We start from the raw sequence: 18,973 nt of genomic DNA, 5'->3' as shown, positions 1-18,973 counted from the left end.
CTAAGTTTGTGCCCTGAGGCTTTTATTCCAATACGGGCATGGTCAAGGCTGGTTGCTAGTCTCTGCCATGCATGCTTGTGCTCCCAGGGGGATTCTCACACTGTCCTTCAACCCAACGGCTGCACAGACGTGGCCCGTGCAGTTTCATGGGCTGAGATAGACCCAACCAGCCATGAATACAAATTGCAAAAAACTGCAACAGATGAGATCCTGCCCTTCAATTATTTATAGCCTTAGCACATCACTGAAGACTAGGGCATTGGCAGGAGAGTGCAGCAACCTGTATGCTGAGAATAGCAATTAAACCTGGGTTAACTTGACATGTGGAAACAATATAGGTCTGTGACTTTTGCTTTAAAAAGGGTGAAAAATGAGTCTGTCCCTGCTAGCTCTTGGACTGAGAGAGCACATCTTCACAGCAGAGGCTCTGCAGCAAACACAGATAGGAGCTGAGGCAGGAACACAGTTCTGCCAGGCGTCTCTTCTCCACAGCACAGGCTGTGAAAATCCAGCCTTTGGAGAGAACTTAAAGTCATGAGCACTGTTTCCTACCATGTGCCAGGATCCAGGGCTGAGAGCTGAGTTGTTGATCCCTATTTTCCTACAACACAGAACTGAAATAACATTGCCGGGCTCCTCTGGGTTGGCAGGAGGAAGGAGGGCAGTGGGTCTGGCTTGCTCGCTCATGGATCTGCTAACATGCCCAGAGACATCAGAGGAATGAAGGGGAGGAGAGGGAAAAAGCAAAATCAATGCTTGGTCCCCTGAGCATTAAACCATCAGCTGCAGGATCTGAGCCTAGACAGCTGTGGGGCAAGTTAAAAAATATTGCTGCCCTATAATAGATCAGTCATAAATACAGATTCTCCTCTGCCTCCCATCAATATCTCTGCTGGGAAATCCCCAGTGCAACCCAGCCCTTGCCCCCAGCTCACCAAGCCACAGTGCTGCTGAGTACCAACCCCTCATGCCCCGCAGCCGCTGTGGCTGGCTACAGGGAGGGCTGGGAACAGGCCACAGAGGAGAAAAGCGAGAGCAACAACAATGGGCTTTGCATTTGCTGGCACCTCACGACCTGCCAGAGTGGCGAGAGCTTCTCTCCAGGGAGACAGGCATGGAGACAGCAATTTATCAGTCTGGCTGTGGTGAAAGGCCAGCTAAACATCCCTGGGTAAGGTTTGCCCATCCCTGGCTGCATGTGAGTGCCAGGCATGAGCTGAGAGTTGGCTGCAGCAGAACCCAACCTCAGATGGACCAGGGGGGACAACCAGGACCTCTCCAGGACCCACAGGGAGAGAGAGCATCCCTCATCTCTCAGCTGCCTTCCCTGGGATAGGCTCGCTGTCCCCATGCCAGCTGTGGGGCTGACCACAACCCTAGGGGTTGAGCTGAGCCATGGGGGCTTGCTCTGGGCTCCAAAAGTGCCAAAAGCCACAAAAAGCAGCACTTCGAGGGCAGTTTGCTAAGAAACAAGTGGGAGATGGGCACACCTGCACATTGGAGAGAGGTATCCTGGAAGGAGCCCAAAAATGAGGCAGTGACTGAAAAGCCCATGTATGCACAGGTGTCTCTGCGTAATGCAAAGGGGATGAAGGGGCTGCATGATGGAGACGACGTGCATGCACAGCACAAGGAGACAGGCAGGCAAGCAGGCAGCAGCATGGAGGGGACCAGGGAAAAAGCAGGATATGTACATAAGGCCGTGGGGGGGAGCACTGGGTGTGTGCAGAGGGTGTTGCAGGGGGGGTGAGGGATGGCTCTGCCCTTGTAAAAGAGCAGAGAGACCCCCAAAAATAAGGATCCCTGCAGGGAAGTGGTCTCCACCAGAGCTGGCTTCCCAGGAGGAGGGAAGGGAGTTCCCCCATAGCAGCTGGGTGGCTGGGGAGGCTGCAGACAGCCAGACATGATGACTGGGGCTGGGAAAACCTCAGCATAGAAAGAAGAGGGCTCTGGGCAATGACAGCAAGAAACTTGGCCATGTCTCTGCTTCATGACATAACACCGGCAGGGAGAGGGCGGACTGCTCCCAGCACAAGGAGAGCCATGCAGGAGGGAAGGGAGTTGGTCCAGAATGTAGGATCACCCTCCTCCCCAGCAGAGCCACTCAGCCCCAGCCGCCCCAAGCAAGGACACACCTCCTCCAGAAAGATAGGTCCATTCAGATATGAGACCCTTGGGGTCCCAAGCACTCCCTCAGTTACTGTTTCCCTGCCAAAAATGCTCAGGACATCACTGATACTCACTCCAAGGGGGGCAGGTCAGTCTGGCTCTGCTTTCTGGGCAATTCGCTGCTAGTGGTACCAGGCTTGTTCCCAGCCCAGCTGCCATGGAACCACTGCCTCCCCAGGCAGACCTGGCAGCCAGGAGGGGTTTGAGGCCCCACGCCTTGCATCACATGGGCACCTCCAGTGCTCCAAGGACAGAAAATCACAGTGAGAGACCAGCTCATCCACGGACCAGGACCATATCCACGTAGGATGTGGTTTGGAGGGGATGATGCTAGAGGGAAACGGCTGGGCACAGGGATGAGGCGAGGGCCTCCCGCAACTGGGGTAGGCTGGCCTGTCCCAGTGCTGTCGGGTCACTGGTCCAAGTGCTTCCCAGTGCAGTGCCCGAGATCTCGAAGCTCCATCTGCTGGCTCCAAGGCGAGGGCTGCAGAGCGGGGAAGGCGCTGGGGAAGGGGGACCGCTGGTGGGATAAGCAGGACAGAGCACTTAAGAAACAAAATCCACATGGCCCCTGGATCACACAGGATTTTTCTTGTTATTTTGATTTTTTTAACCAATAGCCTGCAGGTCGCATGTATGAAAATACAGGAGAATCTTATGCCAGCAAAAAAAGCAAACCTACAGTGAGCAGCATAAAAGGCCCTGCAGGACACAGCAGGGAGGACAGCATCTGGGAAGCTGTGTAGCAGGGTTTGATGCTGTGCCAGCCGCACCAGTGATGCTGGGTTTGGTTATCACCTTTCCTTCAGTCCATCTTTCTTCCATTAATTCAGTCATGAAATCTTTTCTACCATGTCCATCTTCAGCATCAAACCGTTTGCAAAGTCAGGAGGGGACAGATGCAGGTGCCTTGGTGGCTCTGCAGGTCTGGCCCTCATTTGACTCATTTGCCAGACAGCCCGAAAAACAATTTCAGTACCCAGAGTAGTCTGGGGGGATTGTTCACTTAAGCTCCTAACTACTTGTCGTGAGCAGCAGGCCTCCCAGTGTCTGTGTTTCTGCTCCTTGATCACCCAGGCAGTATATGAACCCCAGAAAACAGAGTAAAGAGCAAGTGATGTGGCTCAGTTCAGGGGGATGTTAGAAACCCCCACCCCACCCCAGCAGCCAGCATCCTGGCACAGTCAGGTGGCTGGTGCCACTAAAGCAGAGCAAGCCAGGAAGTTGATGGAATTAATAAAAGTCATTCACCAGCCAGGTGCCCCTGGCCAGCCTCTCTGTGCGAGGTATGTAATAAAAACAAAATGTACGATGAGGATTGCACAGGCACAACAGGGGATGATGTGTCCCGAGTTGCTCCTAAACCTGTCTTGGGTGGTGGTCACCTGGTGACTGCACATTCGCCACTGGCACCCTGCTTCTCCTTGGGATGGTCATGTCTCTGGGCTTCTCCTGCAGCCCTGTGGAGTTGGGCTTCCCACTGTGTCCCTAGTGTCCCCTGTGCATCCCCCAATGCACCCCTAGGTGACAGTCTTTCCAGTGCTAGCTCTCATGGGGTGCGTCGTGCCCCCCAGCCACAGCCTCCTGCAAGTGGGGGCAAGCAATGTCCTCACCATAGCACTTCTGCTGGATGCTGGTGACCAAATCCAACAGGATCCACCTGGAACTCTCCTGGCTGAAAACCAGTTCTGCCTACATCCAGCACTGATCGCCCAGCCCTCTGCCCCAGCCTGGTCCAGGTAGACATGGAAGAGGATGACAGCCTGGGCTGACCTCCACAAACCACCGCAGTGGGAGCACCAGAAGCTGAAAGAGAGGACAGTCTGAGTGGTTTGATGCAGGCTACCATGGGAGAGGAGCACAAGTCTATGGGGCTGGCCACACTGTCACCCCATATCCATGCTGCCACAGCAAGATGGAGGCACCCAATGCCACCCACCTGCCCCATGGGCATATGCGTCCAGGGTGGTGGGATGCTGGAGGGGATGGTGAGCGAGTGGATACCCATGGCACAGGCCATTTGGGCACTCTCCAGCTTCCTCCCAGGCTTACTTCTTACAACCACACACCTGAATCTGGGTGTAAATCCCTTTCTGGTGACCCTCTGGATAGAGTTAATTTTCTTCATAGTAGCTAGTACAGGGCTATATTTTGGATTTGTGCTGCAACGAGCGTTGACAACACAGGGATGTTTTAGTTCCTGCTGAGCAATGCTTACATAGAGCCAAGGCCTTTCCTGCACCCCACCCCACCCCACCAGTGAGTGAGCTGGGGGTGCACAAGGGGTTGGGAGGGGACACAGCCAGGACAGCTGACCCCAACTGACCAAAATGATATTCCATACCATATGATTCCTTGGGATGGTTGATCACCTGCCTGCTGATGGGAAGCAGTGACTGAATTCCTTGTTTTGCTTTGCTTGTGTGCATGGCATTTCCTTTACCTATTAAACTGTCTTTTTCTCAGCCCATGAGTTTTCTCACTTCTACTCTTCTGATTCTCTCCCCCATTCCACTTGGGGGGGAAGTTAAGTGAGTAGGTCTGTGGGTCTTAGTTACCGGCTGGGGTTAAATCACAACATCCTCAAGTAGGGAATCAGGCCCAGTCCCCCATCTCCTGCAAGATGAAGCCAGAGGCTGCCAAAATCCACCTTGCTCTCTGGGTACCAGGGTGGGACTGAGGATGCCACCGCTCAGCCCCAGGCTGTTCCTCACCCAGCGCAGAAACCCTGGCTGGCTGCAGATGGAGGGGCTGACTTGCTTCCACTCCTAACACACACACCCTGAAAATAGTCCCTGCAGGACTACCCCAGAAGGGCCTCGGTGCTCCAGTGTGAGCCAAATTCCAGCCCCAGCTGCACCCAAAGCTCTTCCCCTTGCTGACAGCACTGCAAAAGCCAAGTGCCCCAGGACTCAGGAAGGGTTGTGAGCCATTTTACAGATGGGGAAACAGAGGCACAGCGTGGCTGGACAAACTTGCCTAGCACCACCTGAGATGTGACCACCCCTGAGGCTGGGCCAGGCGTGGGAGATGGGGGAAGGCTCCCATTACCATAATCATTTTACAGCTCATGAGGGAGCGTGAGAACATGCCAGACCCAAAGTTTTGTCCCTTAAACCCCAGGCAAGCAGGCAGAGAGAGACGAGCAGAGGCAGACTGCTTCCCCGGGTGCAGCAGGGGTATGCCTTCAAAACAGAGGTCCGGTGCAGTTCATAGATAAAAGAGGTAATTCCTGTGGCTCTACATGTGTAGGTAGCATTCCACCCTGCCCTTTGAACCCTTCCCTTGCTAGACGCCAGGCTGGCTGCTCCCATCCCCCAGCTTTCACCAGGCCAAGATGCGCTCCTCCACCACCTGCATCCAGTCCCAGGGCAGGGCTTCAGGAGTGACACCCTGGACATCTTCAGATCTCACTCGTCCTCTGGCTTCACCGCATCTATCAGGTCATAAAATATCTTCCTCCAGGTGTCCATCTGCAGCGGGTCCATCTCTCCCAGGGGCTGGGTTTGCTGTGTGGGCATGGGGCAGCGCATGCTCAGGGGTGCCCAGCTGCCCCTGCTCCCTGCCTCAGCCAGGAGCACCAGGCTGGGTTGGCTGGGTCAGCAGCAGGCAGGGAGCCAAAGCCTGAGCACAAGAAATGAAACCAGAAGGAGCTTTGCCCGTAGTGCCCAAACAATTCTTCTCCAGCTCCTGTGTGTCTCTTTCACCTGCTATAAGGCAGCAAGGAGCAACGGGTCCCTGGCCCTGTCCATGCACTGCCCACAGGGCATCATCCACCAGGGTTGGAGAGGAGGGAAAGTCTTGCCTAAATCAAAAACTCAGGCAACCACAACACACAAAGGGGCAGAAATAAAAAGAAGCTCAGCAACAAGGTTACCCTGGGGGGTCCCTGCCACAGATGATGTGGGATGCATAGTGGGGTCAGGAGAGCAATCAGGCTTTTTAAATGAAAACATAAATCCAGGAGAGGCTCTGAACTTCGGGTCATGGGGAGATCATACCAGAGGAGTCCCATATTCTGCTGCCTCACTTCTGATTTTCCCTACCACTTGCCCACCCCAGGACCCCAGGGCAGATGGACCTCGGTAACCACAGTTGTATTTGGGGCTTATGATGTGCAGGCTATTTCAAACACTTCTGCAAGTATTTACAGACCAATTTCACCTTGGTTTTCTGGGCCAAAGTCATGCCCACAGGACTTGCTGTCCCCATCAGTAAGTCCTGCAGGAGCCCAGCAGCCCCCCTGCAGGGAAGGTAAGAGGCTGAGGGGTGTCAGGCTACAGGGGGACAACTTCTCCCAGCTTTATGACTCCCACCAGCTCCCCTGAGCCCTGCAGGGCAAAGTAGCAGCAGGCAGGAGTCAGCATCCTCCCCTTTGCCCGGACCCTGTAGCCAATAAGTGCAATTTCCCTGTGATTGCACTAACAGGGCAAAGACCTGGGACTTGCTGCCTCAGCCTTCTTGCACTTGCCAACCTTGGGCACCCTTTGCCCCCACCACAGGGTGCCCACCAGATGGGAGGGGCTTGTGTTTGCCACAGTGTTTTTCAGAGCTGTAGTCATAGAATCATAGAATGTTTTGAGTTGAAAGGGATCTTAAAGATCATCTAGTTCCAACCCCACTGCCACGGGCAGGGAGACCCTCCACTGGATCAGGTTGCTGAGAGCCCCATCCAACCTGGCCCTGAACACTTCCAGTCTTGGGGCATCCACAACTTCTAGGGGCAGCCTCTTCCAGTGTCTCACCACCCTCACAGTAAAGAATTTCTTCCTAATATCTAATCTAAATCTAAACTCTTTCAGTTTAAAGCCATTACTCCTCATCCTATCACTACACTCCCCTTGCGAAAGCTCAGCATCCAGATGTTTCTGGAGGACGAAGCAATCTCCAGGCTCCTGGTGACACAGGGGACATCCACTCGGGCATGAGGCCAGGGCAGATGCTGCTGTACACAGCTCATAAGAGGCAGTGCCAGCCTCCACGGGCACCAGCTCCCCCTGACTTTGCTGCAGACCTCCAGCTCTAGGTGCCCCTCACCTCCTTTGGGTGGCCACTTCCACCAAGGCTAAAGGCAGGAGAGCATCAGGATGTGTCTCCCTGGAAGCTGAGCCCAGCTGGTAGATAAAGGCAGTCCCTGGCTTCCCTCCAAGCTGCTCACATGTACCTAGAAAAGGCTCTGGAGAAATTAAACAGCACAAATGCATCCTTGGGCTGAGGAGAAAGGGCTTGTTTTATTCTTGCAAGTACACTCAACCTTTGCAAGGGGCAGATGAGGGTTGTCCTCATGAGAATATGTCCCACAAGAAACCATCAGACCCACCAGGCTCACTGAGGTTGTGGAATGAGGTGCCTGGCTGAGGCACCCCAATGTGTCCCTGTCCCCCCATGAGCCGGGGAAGCCTTGCCATGCCACAAGCGAAGGCTGACCTTGGGCACTCAATTTTCAAGGTGCTCCATCAGCCCCTCCAGCCATCATCCCTATTCCTCTTTGTGAGCCCCAGCTCCCACTAATTCTTGGTGAAATAAAGCAGGATGAAGAGGAGCACTGCCAAAACACAGAGCAAAGAGCTGCCAATGCAGCAGCACCATTTCCAGGGGAAGTTGCTTATGAAGGGTGAGGAGTGGTGGGTTGGGGTTGCGTGGGGCTTCATGACCTGGTGTTTCAGGCTGTGATGGGTCTTGGCCTCATTTGTATCCATCAAGGGCCCACAGGCATCCTGCGCCAGCAGCAGCCTTGACTTGCTGCAAATACCAAGCTGGCAGCCCTCACAGCGGGTGCTGTCATGCGGCCCCACCACCACCGCGTCCACGACAACTTCCAGGAGGTTGGAGGGCTGAATGGGCAGGCGATAGAAGTACTTGAGGATCTTTAGCACCAGGTTGTGCGAAAGTGTCTCCATGGTCTCCTGGCTGAATTCAGGCTCCTCCAGCCGGGAGTTGGGGCACCGCCTGCATGCCTGGCGAAAGGCTCGCATCCGTACCATGCCCTGGCCCCAGCACCGGCCCATGTGGAAGAGGATGTGCGCTTTGGCCGAAGACCACTCATGAAAGCACTGGGAGCACCGAAACCTGCCAGGGCACAGGGGAGACCAGCTTATCCCAGGATACCTGTGCTGAGCCGGCAGCTTCCCATGCAGTCAGCAGGGACCAGGGCTGATGGATTAACTTCACTCATGCAAGCTTTACACTGAACTGCCCTCCCCCTAACAGCATGATGCCAGTCTGGGTTGTTCAACATGGTTGTGAGCTCAGGGCTGGCCCCAGCATTAAAGATTTTAGGAGCCAGGCTGCCTGCTGGGACCATCCTGGTCCCCTTTCCTAGCCCATCCTGGCTCCACTGCCAGGAGCAGGGGTCCTTGGGGCAGGAAGCATCAGGCACCAAGTCTATTTAGAGCTCCAGCTCCTCACCCATGCCAGCTCATCACAGCTCAGTGGAAAGCCATCAAGGCCAGGGCTAGGGAAGTAAAAAAAAAAAAAAAAGAAAAATAAAAGGAAGGTGTGGGTGGAAGCTGCAGGGCAGGTGAGGTGTCTCGAGGAGTCAAAAGGTATGTAACCTGCAGCTCTTTGTCGTGCAGAACTTGCACAGGGGCTGGTAGCCAAGGGCTCCATTTGCTGCCACCCAAGCAGGGTGTCTGGTCAATGCCCAGGGCCCTGCCCAGGTGGAAATGGTTGGGATGGGGCCCCTCATCAGCAATGCAGAGCCACAGCCCCTCTCTGCTCTGGGACCCAGCAGCCTGATGCAGATGAAGGGACTACTGAGGCATCGCCCCATGTCCCAGCAGACAGCGGCTCTCCCTCTCCTCATCCTTTGGGTGCAAACCCAGAAGATTTGGCTCTAGTGTGGTATAACTACCCCTGCTTGTTGGAGGAGGTCTTTGTATCTTGGCACCAAGATGAAGAAACTCTGGCCGAATACCAGCTGCCCTTTGACCCTGTGGAGCTGTCGTACTCCCCTCCGCTCCAATTATCATGATTTTTTTCCAGTTTGGCAATAACCCACCAAGCTTGGAACAAAATGGGAAACCCTCCCAGCCTCACCCACCTCCACACTGCTCATTTCATGTCAAAAGCTGTTCCTACAAGCAAACTTTGAGAAAGAGAAAGGTCTACATGGCAGCCTATCATCCCTGGTCCCGCTCCAATGGGGACCGAGCCAGCAGTCCCCTACCTCCCAAGCACACGGTGCTGCACAAACTCCTTCCAGCCAGGCTTGAGGACGTGCACCTGCAGGCTATCATCCCCCTGAAGAGTCCATGGCTCTGTTAAGTGCATGTCTTCAACCTTCGCTGCAAAAATGTCCTGCCAGGTCCTCATGGTCCCACAAGGAGCTGGGGAAGAGGCGGTGGCCAGGGTCAAGCTTGTGGCTTCTGGGTGTTGATATATGTGCGTAACTTTCTTCTCCCCAAACTCTTCCTCTTTGCATGTCTTTGTGCTTGGAGAGAACCTTTGCTCCCACATGAGCAGCACCACCCCATCCTGATCCTTGTGTCAACAGGCTCTGCTGACGCTGCACCAGGTCCTGGCGAGGTGAAATGTGTCCCAAAGTAAGGATAAGGTGGCCCTGTAGAGCTGGGCCCCAAGCCCCACATATGAACCCCCAACCCTGCTGAAGCCGTGCTCTCATGATGCTGCTCTGTCCGTAGGCAGAGAGGTTGGAAAAGCAACCCCGTGACAGGCTGCCCATGCCCATCACTGTCACAGCAGCAGGGGCAAACTGGCAGAGATTGTGCCCAGCGTAGGAATAATGGAAGTGAAACCCACCAAAAATGCACAGCTCAGCAGCTGATAAAGTCCCAGGTAGCCTTATCTTTCTCGATAGCTGCCACCAAGCATGGGCTGTTGTTAACAACTTTCAGCCAACTTGAGCAGAAAAAGGCCTGACACGAAACCACAGGGTGGAAAGTTGGGGAGGACTGCACCACATATAAAACTGAAAGAGGTGAGGTGTGCTCTGAGCTGAGAGCACCCAGGGAAGGTATAAACAGCAGGTCCAGGGCTGCCTGCAGCCCTCTGCCTCCCAGCTCACCCCGCTCCAGGTGCTCAGGTCCCCTAGGATGCCCCATGGAGAATGATGCAGGATGGGGAGCAGATTAGAGAAGTTGCTAAATGATAACTGGTCTTGAGTTAGGAGAAGATCTGCAGCTTGATAAAGCAAGCTCAGCTTGCCATGGAAATAAAACCATCTCATTCAGCATGAAGCTTTCAGAGGTGACTATCCTGTGCACAGAGAGGGCACAAAATGCCCCAAAATGCCCAGCCTTGGGGGAAATGTGCTGGGTGGATGTTGAGGATGAAGCCACCATGGAAAGTTATGGTAGTTCCTCATGTTGAGTTCCCGGAGCAGCACTCAAGCTCCTAGAAGCAGGGAGGTTTTAATGGAAAGACTGTAGGATATTAAAGCCTGCAGTAGGACAGACCTCTGTTTTTAAAAAGGGCAGAAGGATATAGGAATCAGCCTTAAAATACTTCACATTGGTTTCAAATGAAGTATGTTGCTGTGGCAGCTCTTCTGGCTTGACACCCCAAAAGCCCAGTTGCCCCAGGCAGCAGTGTCAGCAGCTGGCCCTGCCCTGGAGCCAGCTGGTGCAGCAAGACAGCCAAGGATGTAGGTGATGGCACCTGTGGCCTCACAAGAGGGGAACAGTGGCTGCTGGCAGTAGATGACAGCAGCTGTGAGGTCTTGAGAGGCTCATCCTCCAGATCCCAAAAGGGAGGCAGGCAACCTAGATAAGTCCCAGTAACCAGAGGTTGGCAGGGACCCTCTGATCTGCTGCTGGAAGAGAAAAGCCAGCAAGTCATTTGTACAAAGATCCCTCCAGCACCCTCACAATGTGCACTGCCCCTCCTGTGAGAGTGGAGGGAGGTGATGAGGTCCCAGGGCAGAGACGTCTTTAGCTTTGAGGTTCTTCCCTGCTTTGAGGTCCTTCTACTCTTAATCATGCCTCGATACTACGATCTGGACCAAGACTAGAAGGAAGGAAAGGAGGTTTCCTGGAAGCAAAGGAGTCAAGCTAAGGTATGCAGGATTCTTATGGAGAGCTAGCAAAGCCCCAACCTGTGGATAGGACCTACGTCACCCCCTTCCCAAAAGCCTTGCCATGAGGACATGGGCTCCCACCTGGACTGGGGCAGCACCTTACAAGCAGCTTGAGGAAGAGCGGTTGGAAAGCTCACCATCAGAAAAGGACCTGGGGGTGCTGGTTGACAGCTGGCTGAACGTGAGCCAGCAGCGTGCCCAGGAGACCAAGAAGGCCAACAGCATCCTGGCTTGTATCAGGAATAGTGTGGCCAGCAGGAGCAGGGCAGGGATTGTGCCCCTGTACTCGGCACCAGTGAGGCCACACCTCAAGTACTGTGTTCAGTTTCAGGCCCGTCACTACAAGAAGGACACTGAGGTGCTGGAGCGTGTCCAGAGAAGGGCAAGGAAGGTGGTGAAGGGTCTGGAGAGCAGGTCTGATGAGGAGCGGCTGAGGCAACTGGGGTTGTTTAGCCTGGAGGAGGCTGAGGGGAGACCTTATCGCTTTCTAAAACTACCTGAAAGGAGATTGTAGTGAGGTGGGGGTTGGACTCTTCTCCCAAGTAATTAGCATTAGGACGAGGAGAAACAGCCTCTAAGTTGTGTCAGGGGAGGTTTAGATTGGCTGTTAGGAGAAATTTCTTGACTGCAAGAGTGGTCAGGCATTGGAACAGGCTGCCCAGAGAGGTGGTGGAGTCACCACCCCTGGAGGTGTTCAGAAAACATTTAGGTGTGGCACTTCAGGGCATGGTTTAGGAGGCATGATGGTGTTGGGTTGACAGTTGAACCTAATGATCTTAGAGGTCTTTTCCAACCTTAATGATTCTATGATTCTATGAAGCTGAAGGGAAGGGTTGTCCCACCAGCGTTTCCAATGCTCGCAGGGGACCGGGGGTCAACCCTGGCTCAGGTCTGGTGTGTGGGGAGGAAGAGAGGGAGCAGCAGATCTCCATGGCCCCCCTCCTAGTCCTTTCCCACAGCATAGGGCCCCCATTTCTATAGGCTCACTAGAGAAGACCTCTTCATGCACCCTGCCACAGCAGAGTCTCCAGGGCAGCAAGTCTCTTAGTGCAGAAAGCTGATGCTGTGCAGTGCGTGGCATCACTGTGCCACAGCATGATGTGGGAGCCATTAGCAGCAGGGTGACCGGAATGGGACCACCTGCCCTGCGGCATCTGCTCATCTCCTTGGACACCTCTGTGTTAGGGGCTGGGTTTTACCCTGGGGTAGTTGAATGCAGGAAAAAAAATAAAGGCTGTGGCATCTTCCCTTTTTCTTCAAGGGCAGCCACACCTGTGTTAAACACCTTGAGGTATTTTGAGGAGAACCCCCCTGGGGAGTAAGCCCTCTCTCCTAGCACTCTCATATTCACCCAAACAAGCCAATCGCTTCATATGGGGGATCTGTGATTTCAGCCCAGCCCTTCCTCCCTGAGGCTGATGCCACGGGGTGGAAGGATGTTCCCCACCAGGGCAGACACTGCTCCCCATGCTGCCCACCCTGGCAGGGAAAACACTGCCCCTCAGGCACGCAGCTCAACAGAGGTCCAGTGGCACCCCTGGCACAGGGACAGGCCCCTGCCTCCAAAACATGGCTGTAATGGAAACCAGCCCCCCATTACGTCATGGCAACATAACTCAAATCACAACTCACGATGCACCGAGCCCTCGGAGTCATCTCTCAGAAGAAGCCCAGCGCTGGTCCCTCTATTAAAGCCTTTGACTTGCTTTTACTAAAGGGACTTTCCCAGAACCACCCACAGAGTTGAAACTGCTTTGACGTCCTGTTCCACTTTGCACACACCTCCCGGCACTGCCCGAGCACCTTGCCGCTTTACCAGCACTTGCCTGGAAACAAAAGCTGCTCCTGCAGGTCCCCCCACAGCCAGCCTTGGCAGGGACTTGGGACGAGCCCTGTCACAGCCCTGGCATGACCCTGCTAGGCTTGGGAGTCCCTACCGGGAATGGACCCTGCCAATCCTCTCCATTCCAGTGTGCTGGTCATAGCTCTTCCATGGGATGCGCGAAGGATGCAAACACAAGGCACAGCCCAAGCGGTAATTTCCCTGCCACTTTCACACAGCCTGAAATTATTTTTGACTTAAGCTCCCACCCCCGGGTGAGCCTCCCCAGTGAGAGCAGGAAGGTTTCCTGAGGCTCCTTATCCTCCTCTCCATCTCTCACTCTGTATCAGCCTCCCGGTCCCCTGCCCATCCAGGCCAGGGACAAAGTGCCCACACTGTCCTGCTTGGCCCACACATGTCCCATCCCTGCTGGGACATCCATCCCTTCCCTTTGGGGTCACCCCTTACCCAGGTGCCTCCACCCTGCCAGCAGTCCCCGGGAGGGGCAGAAAGGGACATTCAACCCTGGTGGCCAGGCAGGACTGCAGAGCAGGACATCGCCTCAGCGTGCTGTGTCTGTGGGCATGGCAAGGCTTGCAAGACAGATGGACTGCCATGTGAGTAACAGGGCATAACCCTAAATGCTCCTCTGTCTTTCACTGCTTGCTTCATACCAAGGGTTTTTTTCCCACTCTGAAGACTTTCATCATCTTTTCCCACACTAAAGATGCCCAATCCTTTTCCGTCAGTCATTCTTTCATGGTATTTTTGCTGTTTTCTCCAGGTCATCAGGGTGAATTTGATTTCTAACCCTTCTCCCAGACAGCCCCTACACCCTCCCTCAATAGCATATTGCCTTCATTTGAGCCATGCTTCCCCAGGAAAACCCTGGTTAATGTTTCTGTCATCACGAGATATTGATAACTGCTGATGGGGTATAGCTTCTTGGGTAGCCATCCACCCCCAGTGGCAGAATTTCCCATTTCCCTAATTTGCTTATGAGAATGTCATGTAAGGCAGCCCGAAGATAGCATCACACCCGCTTTCCATGCAGTACCCAGCCCATTGCCCTAATGAATAGAAAATGAGGTTGGTTTGACATGATGTGTTCCTGCTAAAACTGTGTTTTCAGCCTCAGCGCTGCTCTCTCAGTGTTTACCACTTGGTGGCCTTACTAATTTGTTCCAGCAGATTTCTGGGTACTGAGGCAGACTGACTCATCTAGAGTTTCCTGGATCCTCTTTTTTCCCCTTCCTTGAAGCAGATGGTGAATTGGGCACCTATATCCTCCTAGGACACAGCTCCACACCAGCTCTCTGTGCCCATGTCCCCCTCCAACCTTGCCGCTGTTGATGGTGAATGCGTGTCACCCATCCCAGTAAAACACACCACCTCTAGGGACAAGCAATGGCTGTAGGATCCCTTTCAGGCTGGACTGTCTTCATAGTCAAACCCTTGGAGTAGAGGGGTCCACTGGTCCCGGGGTGGATTTGAGGGAAAGGGGATCCTCTGGAAATGAGGATATGCCCAAGCTGGACTGTAGAGAGGAGACATTGCCCCATCATGCCCTGGATTGATGGGATGGAGAGGGATGCTGAGCAACGGGGAGAAATTGAAGGGAGGAGATGGCTGTGAAGATGCAGGCAGGTACCATCCCAAATGGGTTTGGGCTTCCTGTTCATCTAGCAGGCCTTGTGACGGTCCTTGCAGGCATAAGGAGAGAGCTTGGCCCCCTCTGACAGAGCTCTGCCTCTGTGCCATGGGCAGTGGGTGTGGTCTTGGAGTTGGTGGAGCAGGCAGGACCAAAGCTCCTGCCTGTCTATGGGGTGCAGGCTGCCTCGCTCACCCTCTGAGCCCCCTGCAAGCCAGGATCTGGCCTGTCAGCATCCTCCTCAGGCAGTACGTCCCACCAAAGGGAGGAAGAGAGAGAAGGAGAAACCTTGGAGCCAACTCAAAGCAAAACTAGAGAAAGCAAAATGAGGGCGGTGGGAGGAAATGCAGATGTTTTGCAAGCTTACAGCAGGCTCAGGGACAGGCTCTCGGTGGGATGGGACAGAGGAGGTGCTGTGGGCCTGGACCCCTCAGGACACATCAAGGCTGTGCAGGTTGGCCATGGTTAGGGTTCCAGGCAACCTGCCTAGCAGCACCCTCTTCCCATCAACCACCCATGGTGCCCACCAGCTCACCCAGCCTGTCCCCTCCAAGACTGACAGCTGCTTTCTCAGTGAGACCAGACCACAGTGCCCAACAGACCAGTCCCACCCCAAGATTATCCCGCTAACCCAGAGGCCAAATAACCCACACACCCCACTGCAGCACCTCCAGCCTAACCTCTCCAAAACTGAAACACAGCTGTAAGACCTCCCATTGCCCAGGACAGTCCTCAGTTGTAAGTGACCTTACTGCCACATAACCTGACTGCCCCTTATCCCCCCAGCATCTGCAATGACCTATTTTGCAGGAATGGTGCTTTACTCTTCCATGGCAAGGCTCTCCTTGAAGATGCTGCTGCAAGCAGCAGGAGAGGACTTCCTCTACATCTTCATCTGCCTGTCCAGTTTTCTCAAGACCTGTTTTTTGGGCTTGGGTTTTTTTTAATGGATCCTTGCTCATATGTTGTTCCCAATCACCTTTTATCAAGGCTGGGTATATAAGGAGACAGGGTGGTTCTCAAGCATCTATATAGGGGGTTTTCCTTCCTTAGGTATACCTAAGCCTGCTCATGCATGCTGAAGTCACACATCCAACTTCGTGCAGATGCAGACAAGGATCAACCCCAGCTTGCTGAGAACTCCCGGCAGGGTCTGGCTGCTGCCCATCATCAAGTGTGGGACTGGGTATGAGCTCTGCTCTCTGGAGGTCCCAGCTGGCGTGAGGTCCCAGGGAGCTGACAAAGCATTTTGGCACCAATGCTGGTGGCAGCCACTTCTTGGGGGAGCGCCAGGTGTCCGTGGTCAGAAGTGGTTTCTCTAACTTCCAGACCAGAGTGTGCAGGAAACACAGCAGCTTCAGTGCCTGTAGCTGCCCCCTCAGCTGCACCTGGGTCCCGGCATGGGAGGAGCTGCTGTGCATGGATGGGCTGGCTGGGGGCTGTGTGTCTGCAGGGGTGTGCATGTCCTCACAGGTAAGGGGGGTGTGTATGTATTTAGCACAGAGTAACTGTGTAAATCTGGGGGTGTACACATAGATTTGCATGGGGACCTGTGTCCACATTTGTGTGTTCATGAGCATTTGTGTGTATTTGAACAGAAAGGGCACATGGCCAGGCTGGGGACATTTGCTCTGGGGTGATACAGGAAAAAACATTTGGAATCCCCCCCAGTTAAGCTGTTGTGCATTTCTGAGCACAAAGCATGGTGGAAGGGGCTGTGGGAAGCATCCTCTATCACTCACAGTCATGATGCCAGCAGGGATGAGATGGGCAGACCCAAACCTATGCCCTGACCCCTCTGGCCTTTCAGGAGTCATTCTCAAGTGATGCCACACCCTGAGAGGAAGGAAAACTCAGGTCCAGGTGCTATTTAATTTTACAGGGCCTTGTTCTTTTCCTGCTTGCACTGCTGTAAGCCTCAATTTTCCCAAAATGGGATACAGAGGACTAGCTGGACCAGGACCCTGCTCTTCTTCTGTCAATGGCCAATGGCTCTGTGGAACAGGGGTTAGCTCCAGCAGCTGTGATTGCTGTAGGAGGCAAGGTCAAAAACCAAAGCCAGGTAGTAGGGCCTGCTTAACTGCTCTGCAGTAAACCTACTCTCCGCAGACTAAAAGAAAGACCACTGAAACCCTGCCACCCATGTCCCTCCAGAGCCTGCAAAGCAGCTGCGGCAGAAAGGATGTACCCCAAAACCATACCAGGCCCATTGCAGCCCAGCCTCTTCTTGGTGCATGCAGGGAAAGCCAAAGGACTTGAGGGTGACAGCTCAGCCCCCTCTAGAAAACCTGACGTAAGCATCATAAGTGGAAATAAGTTTGCTTGGGTCACTGCTTAATTTGGAGTGGAGAAAAGGGGCATAAACATGTCAGCTGGCATAAATAGTGGGTGCAGTGGTGGGCAAAAGCAGGAGGGCTGTGATAGGGAGTAAGGGGCAGGGGAAGGAGGGATGTGGGATGGTGGAGCTGGGAAAGCCAGAAATGTTGATTTCTCAGGACAGGAGGTAAAACGGCTTCCTCCAGACCCTGTGCTGTGACTCCAGGAAGACTGGCCTACTATCATGATGCTGGAGGTTGGCAAAACCATGGTTGGCTGCTCTCCTGGCTTGCATGGAAAAACAAGAGTAGCTCCTACACATGAACATGCTTGGGTCCCCATCCCTGAGCACGATGCTGGGACATGGGGACTGACACCCAGCTCTGGGCATGGCTTGGTTCGGGGATGCTCAGTTGGGGGCTTGAAACCTGCATCCCGCCCAGAGCTCATTCCAGCCTTGTTCCTGTTCTCGCTGCCACAGCTAGTGCTGTGCCTAGTGCAGGGGAGCGTAGCTCAGGTCCCTGCCAGTGCTGGGCACCCTGTTCTATAAATACAGACAGGAGATGGTGTCTGGCAGCCTGGAGCATCCCCACCATTCATCCCATGCATCCCCAGGCCCCAGCCTTGTTCCCTGTAAGGGGCAGGATTGCAGCTAGGCTGCCGGCGGGGCTGGAGGGGCACAGGCACTGCCGTGGGCTGGGTACTCTCCCATCCCTTAAATTGCAGCAACAGATGGTTTTGCTACACTTCCAACCCCACTGGATGGCTTGGGAGCCTCCAGCCAGCTGCAGACCACCATCAACTGAGAGGGAAAGGGACACAGTCCTGACTGCTCTTGGAGGAGCCGTTGCTCCAGCTGGGGTGTGCAAGAAGGGCTGAAGACGCAGCACCTCTGCTGCCCAAGAGGCAGGATGGGAAATATGAAGCAGAGCCCACCCTCTTGCCAGCATTTTGTCTGATGGGAAAGACAAAACCAAAACTGCTGACTGAGCTCCCGCTTCTCACCTGCTGTGGCTGCCTCCTGCCTCAGCTTTCCGGGCGAGCAGAGCCCAGCTGGCCACAGCAGGTCTCTGCTGGAGCTGCTGGGGTCGCACGGTCCCATGCTGGGGCAAGGAGCAGGGCTGCTGCTTGCAAACAGTCCCACCAGGCTGAGCTGCATATTGGCATGAGTGAATGTTGTGGGACCAAGCAGGGCTACCACATCCACCATGCTGCCCTAAGGAAGGGTGAAAGCCATACCAGATGGATGTTCATCACATCTGGTCTCCTCTGGAGGTTTCTCAGGGACTTTCCAGCCCCTGCAGGGGACAAACTGTGGTGCCTGCCATGCCTCACCCTTTTCCCCAGCACCTGGGCTGGCTCCCACAAGGCTGTGCTGGTTTTACTGGGGGTAAGGAAAAAAGAAACCTGCTGACAGTGCTGCTGAATTGTGAGATGCAAGTGACGCTTCTCTGTTTCCGCTGGGTTTCGTGGTCTCCCACCAGGTCTCTGCTGCCTCCAAAGTCACTCCTTACTGGGGTTTCTCCCCTCTCAAGCAGTCGTCACTTCTTTCTGTTCTGGTTTCTGGCAGGTGGCACGGCCCCAGCATTACTTTCAAGAGGGAAAATGGAAGCTTGGAGCCAGAAAGTTGCACCGAGCACCATGCCATGAGCTTTGCCCTGGCTGATGGCAGCCAGGCCCCCAGCGTGGCAGGGATGCATGTCCCCAGCTGAGCAAGCACCCCGAGACCAGCCTGGTAAAGCGGGCTTGGTTTGCAGCTGCATCCAGGGCCAGCACAGACAGAGACAAGAGGAAAAAAAGCAGCTGCTTCTCTAAATTATTAAGAGCAGCTTCATGGAAGAGTGGCTTGCATATCACATGAAGAGTCCCAGGAACCACAACAGACGCTGCTGCCTCCCAGCTCTCGTCTGTGCACTGCCAAGAGCCGTTATTTGCCTGCCCACGCGCTTGCCATCACAAGTCAACAAACTCCCCAGAT

The 18,973-nt window shown here is 54.3% G+C and overlaps 1 protein-coding gene across 1 annotated transcript; it reads right to left on the bottom strand.

The window, feature by feature from the left end:
• Positions 1–7,386: 7,386 nt before the first annotated feature.
• RTP2 (receptor transporter protein 2) lies at positions 7,387–9,605 on the bottom strand. Its single transcript, XM_009514142.2, has 2 exons — positions 9,338–9,605; positions 7,387–8,238 (listed from the first exon to the last, which is right to left on the bottom strand). The coding sequence occupies exons 1-2, from the start codon at positions 9,481–9,483 to the stop codon at positions 7,677–7,679; spliced, it is 708 nt and encodes a 235-aa protein (XP_009512437.2). The 5' UTR covers positions 9,484–9,605; the 3' UTR covers positions 7,387–7,676.
• Between the last annotated feature and the right edge of the window lie 9,368 nt (positions 9,606–18,973).

The sequence above is a fragment of the Phalacrocorax carbo genome, chromosome 7 (assembly GCF_963921805.1).
Source record: "Phalacrocorax carbo chromosome 7, bPhaCar2.1, whole genome shotgun sequence".
NCBI lineage: Eukaryota > Metazoa > Chordata > Aves > Suliformes > Phalacrocoracidae > Phalacrocorax > Phalacrocorax carbo.
This window is presented reverse-complemented; position numbering and strand designations above follow the sequence as displayed.

Coding starts and splice junctions, on each gene's coding strand:
- RTP2 (XM_009514142.2), bottom strand. CDS start 9,483: ATGAGGACCTGGCAGGACATTTTTGCAGCGAAGGTTGAAGACATGCAC. Junction 8,239..9,337: donor CAGCACCGTGTGCTTGGGAG/GTAGGGGACTGC, acceptor GTGCCCTGGCAG/GTTTCGGTGCTCCCAGTGCT.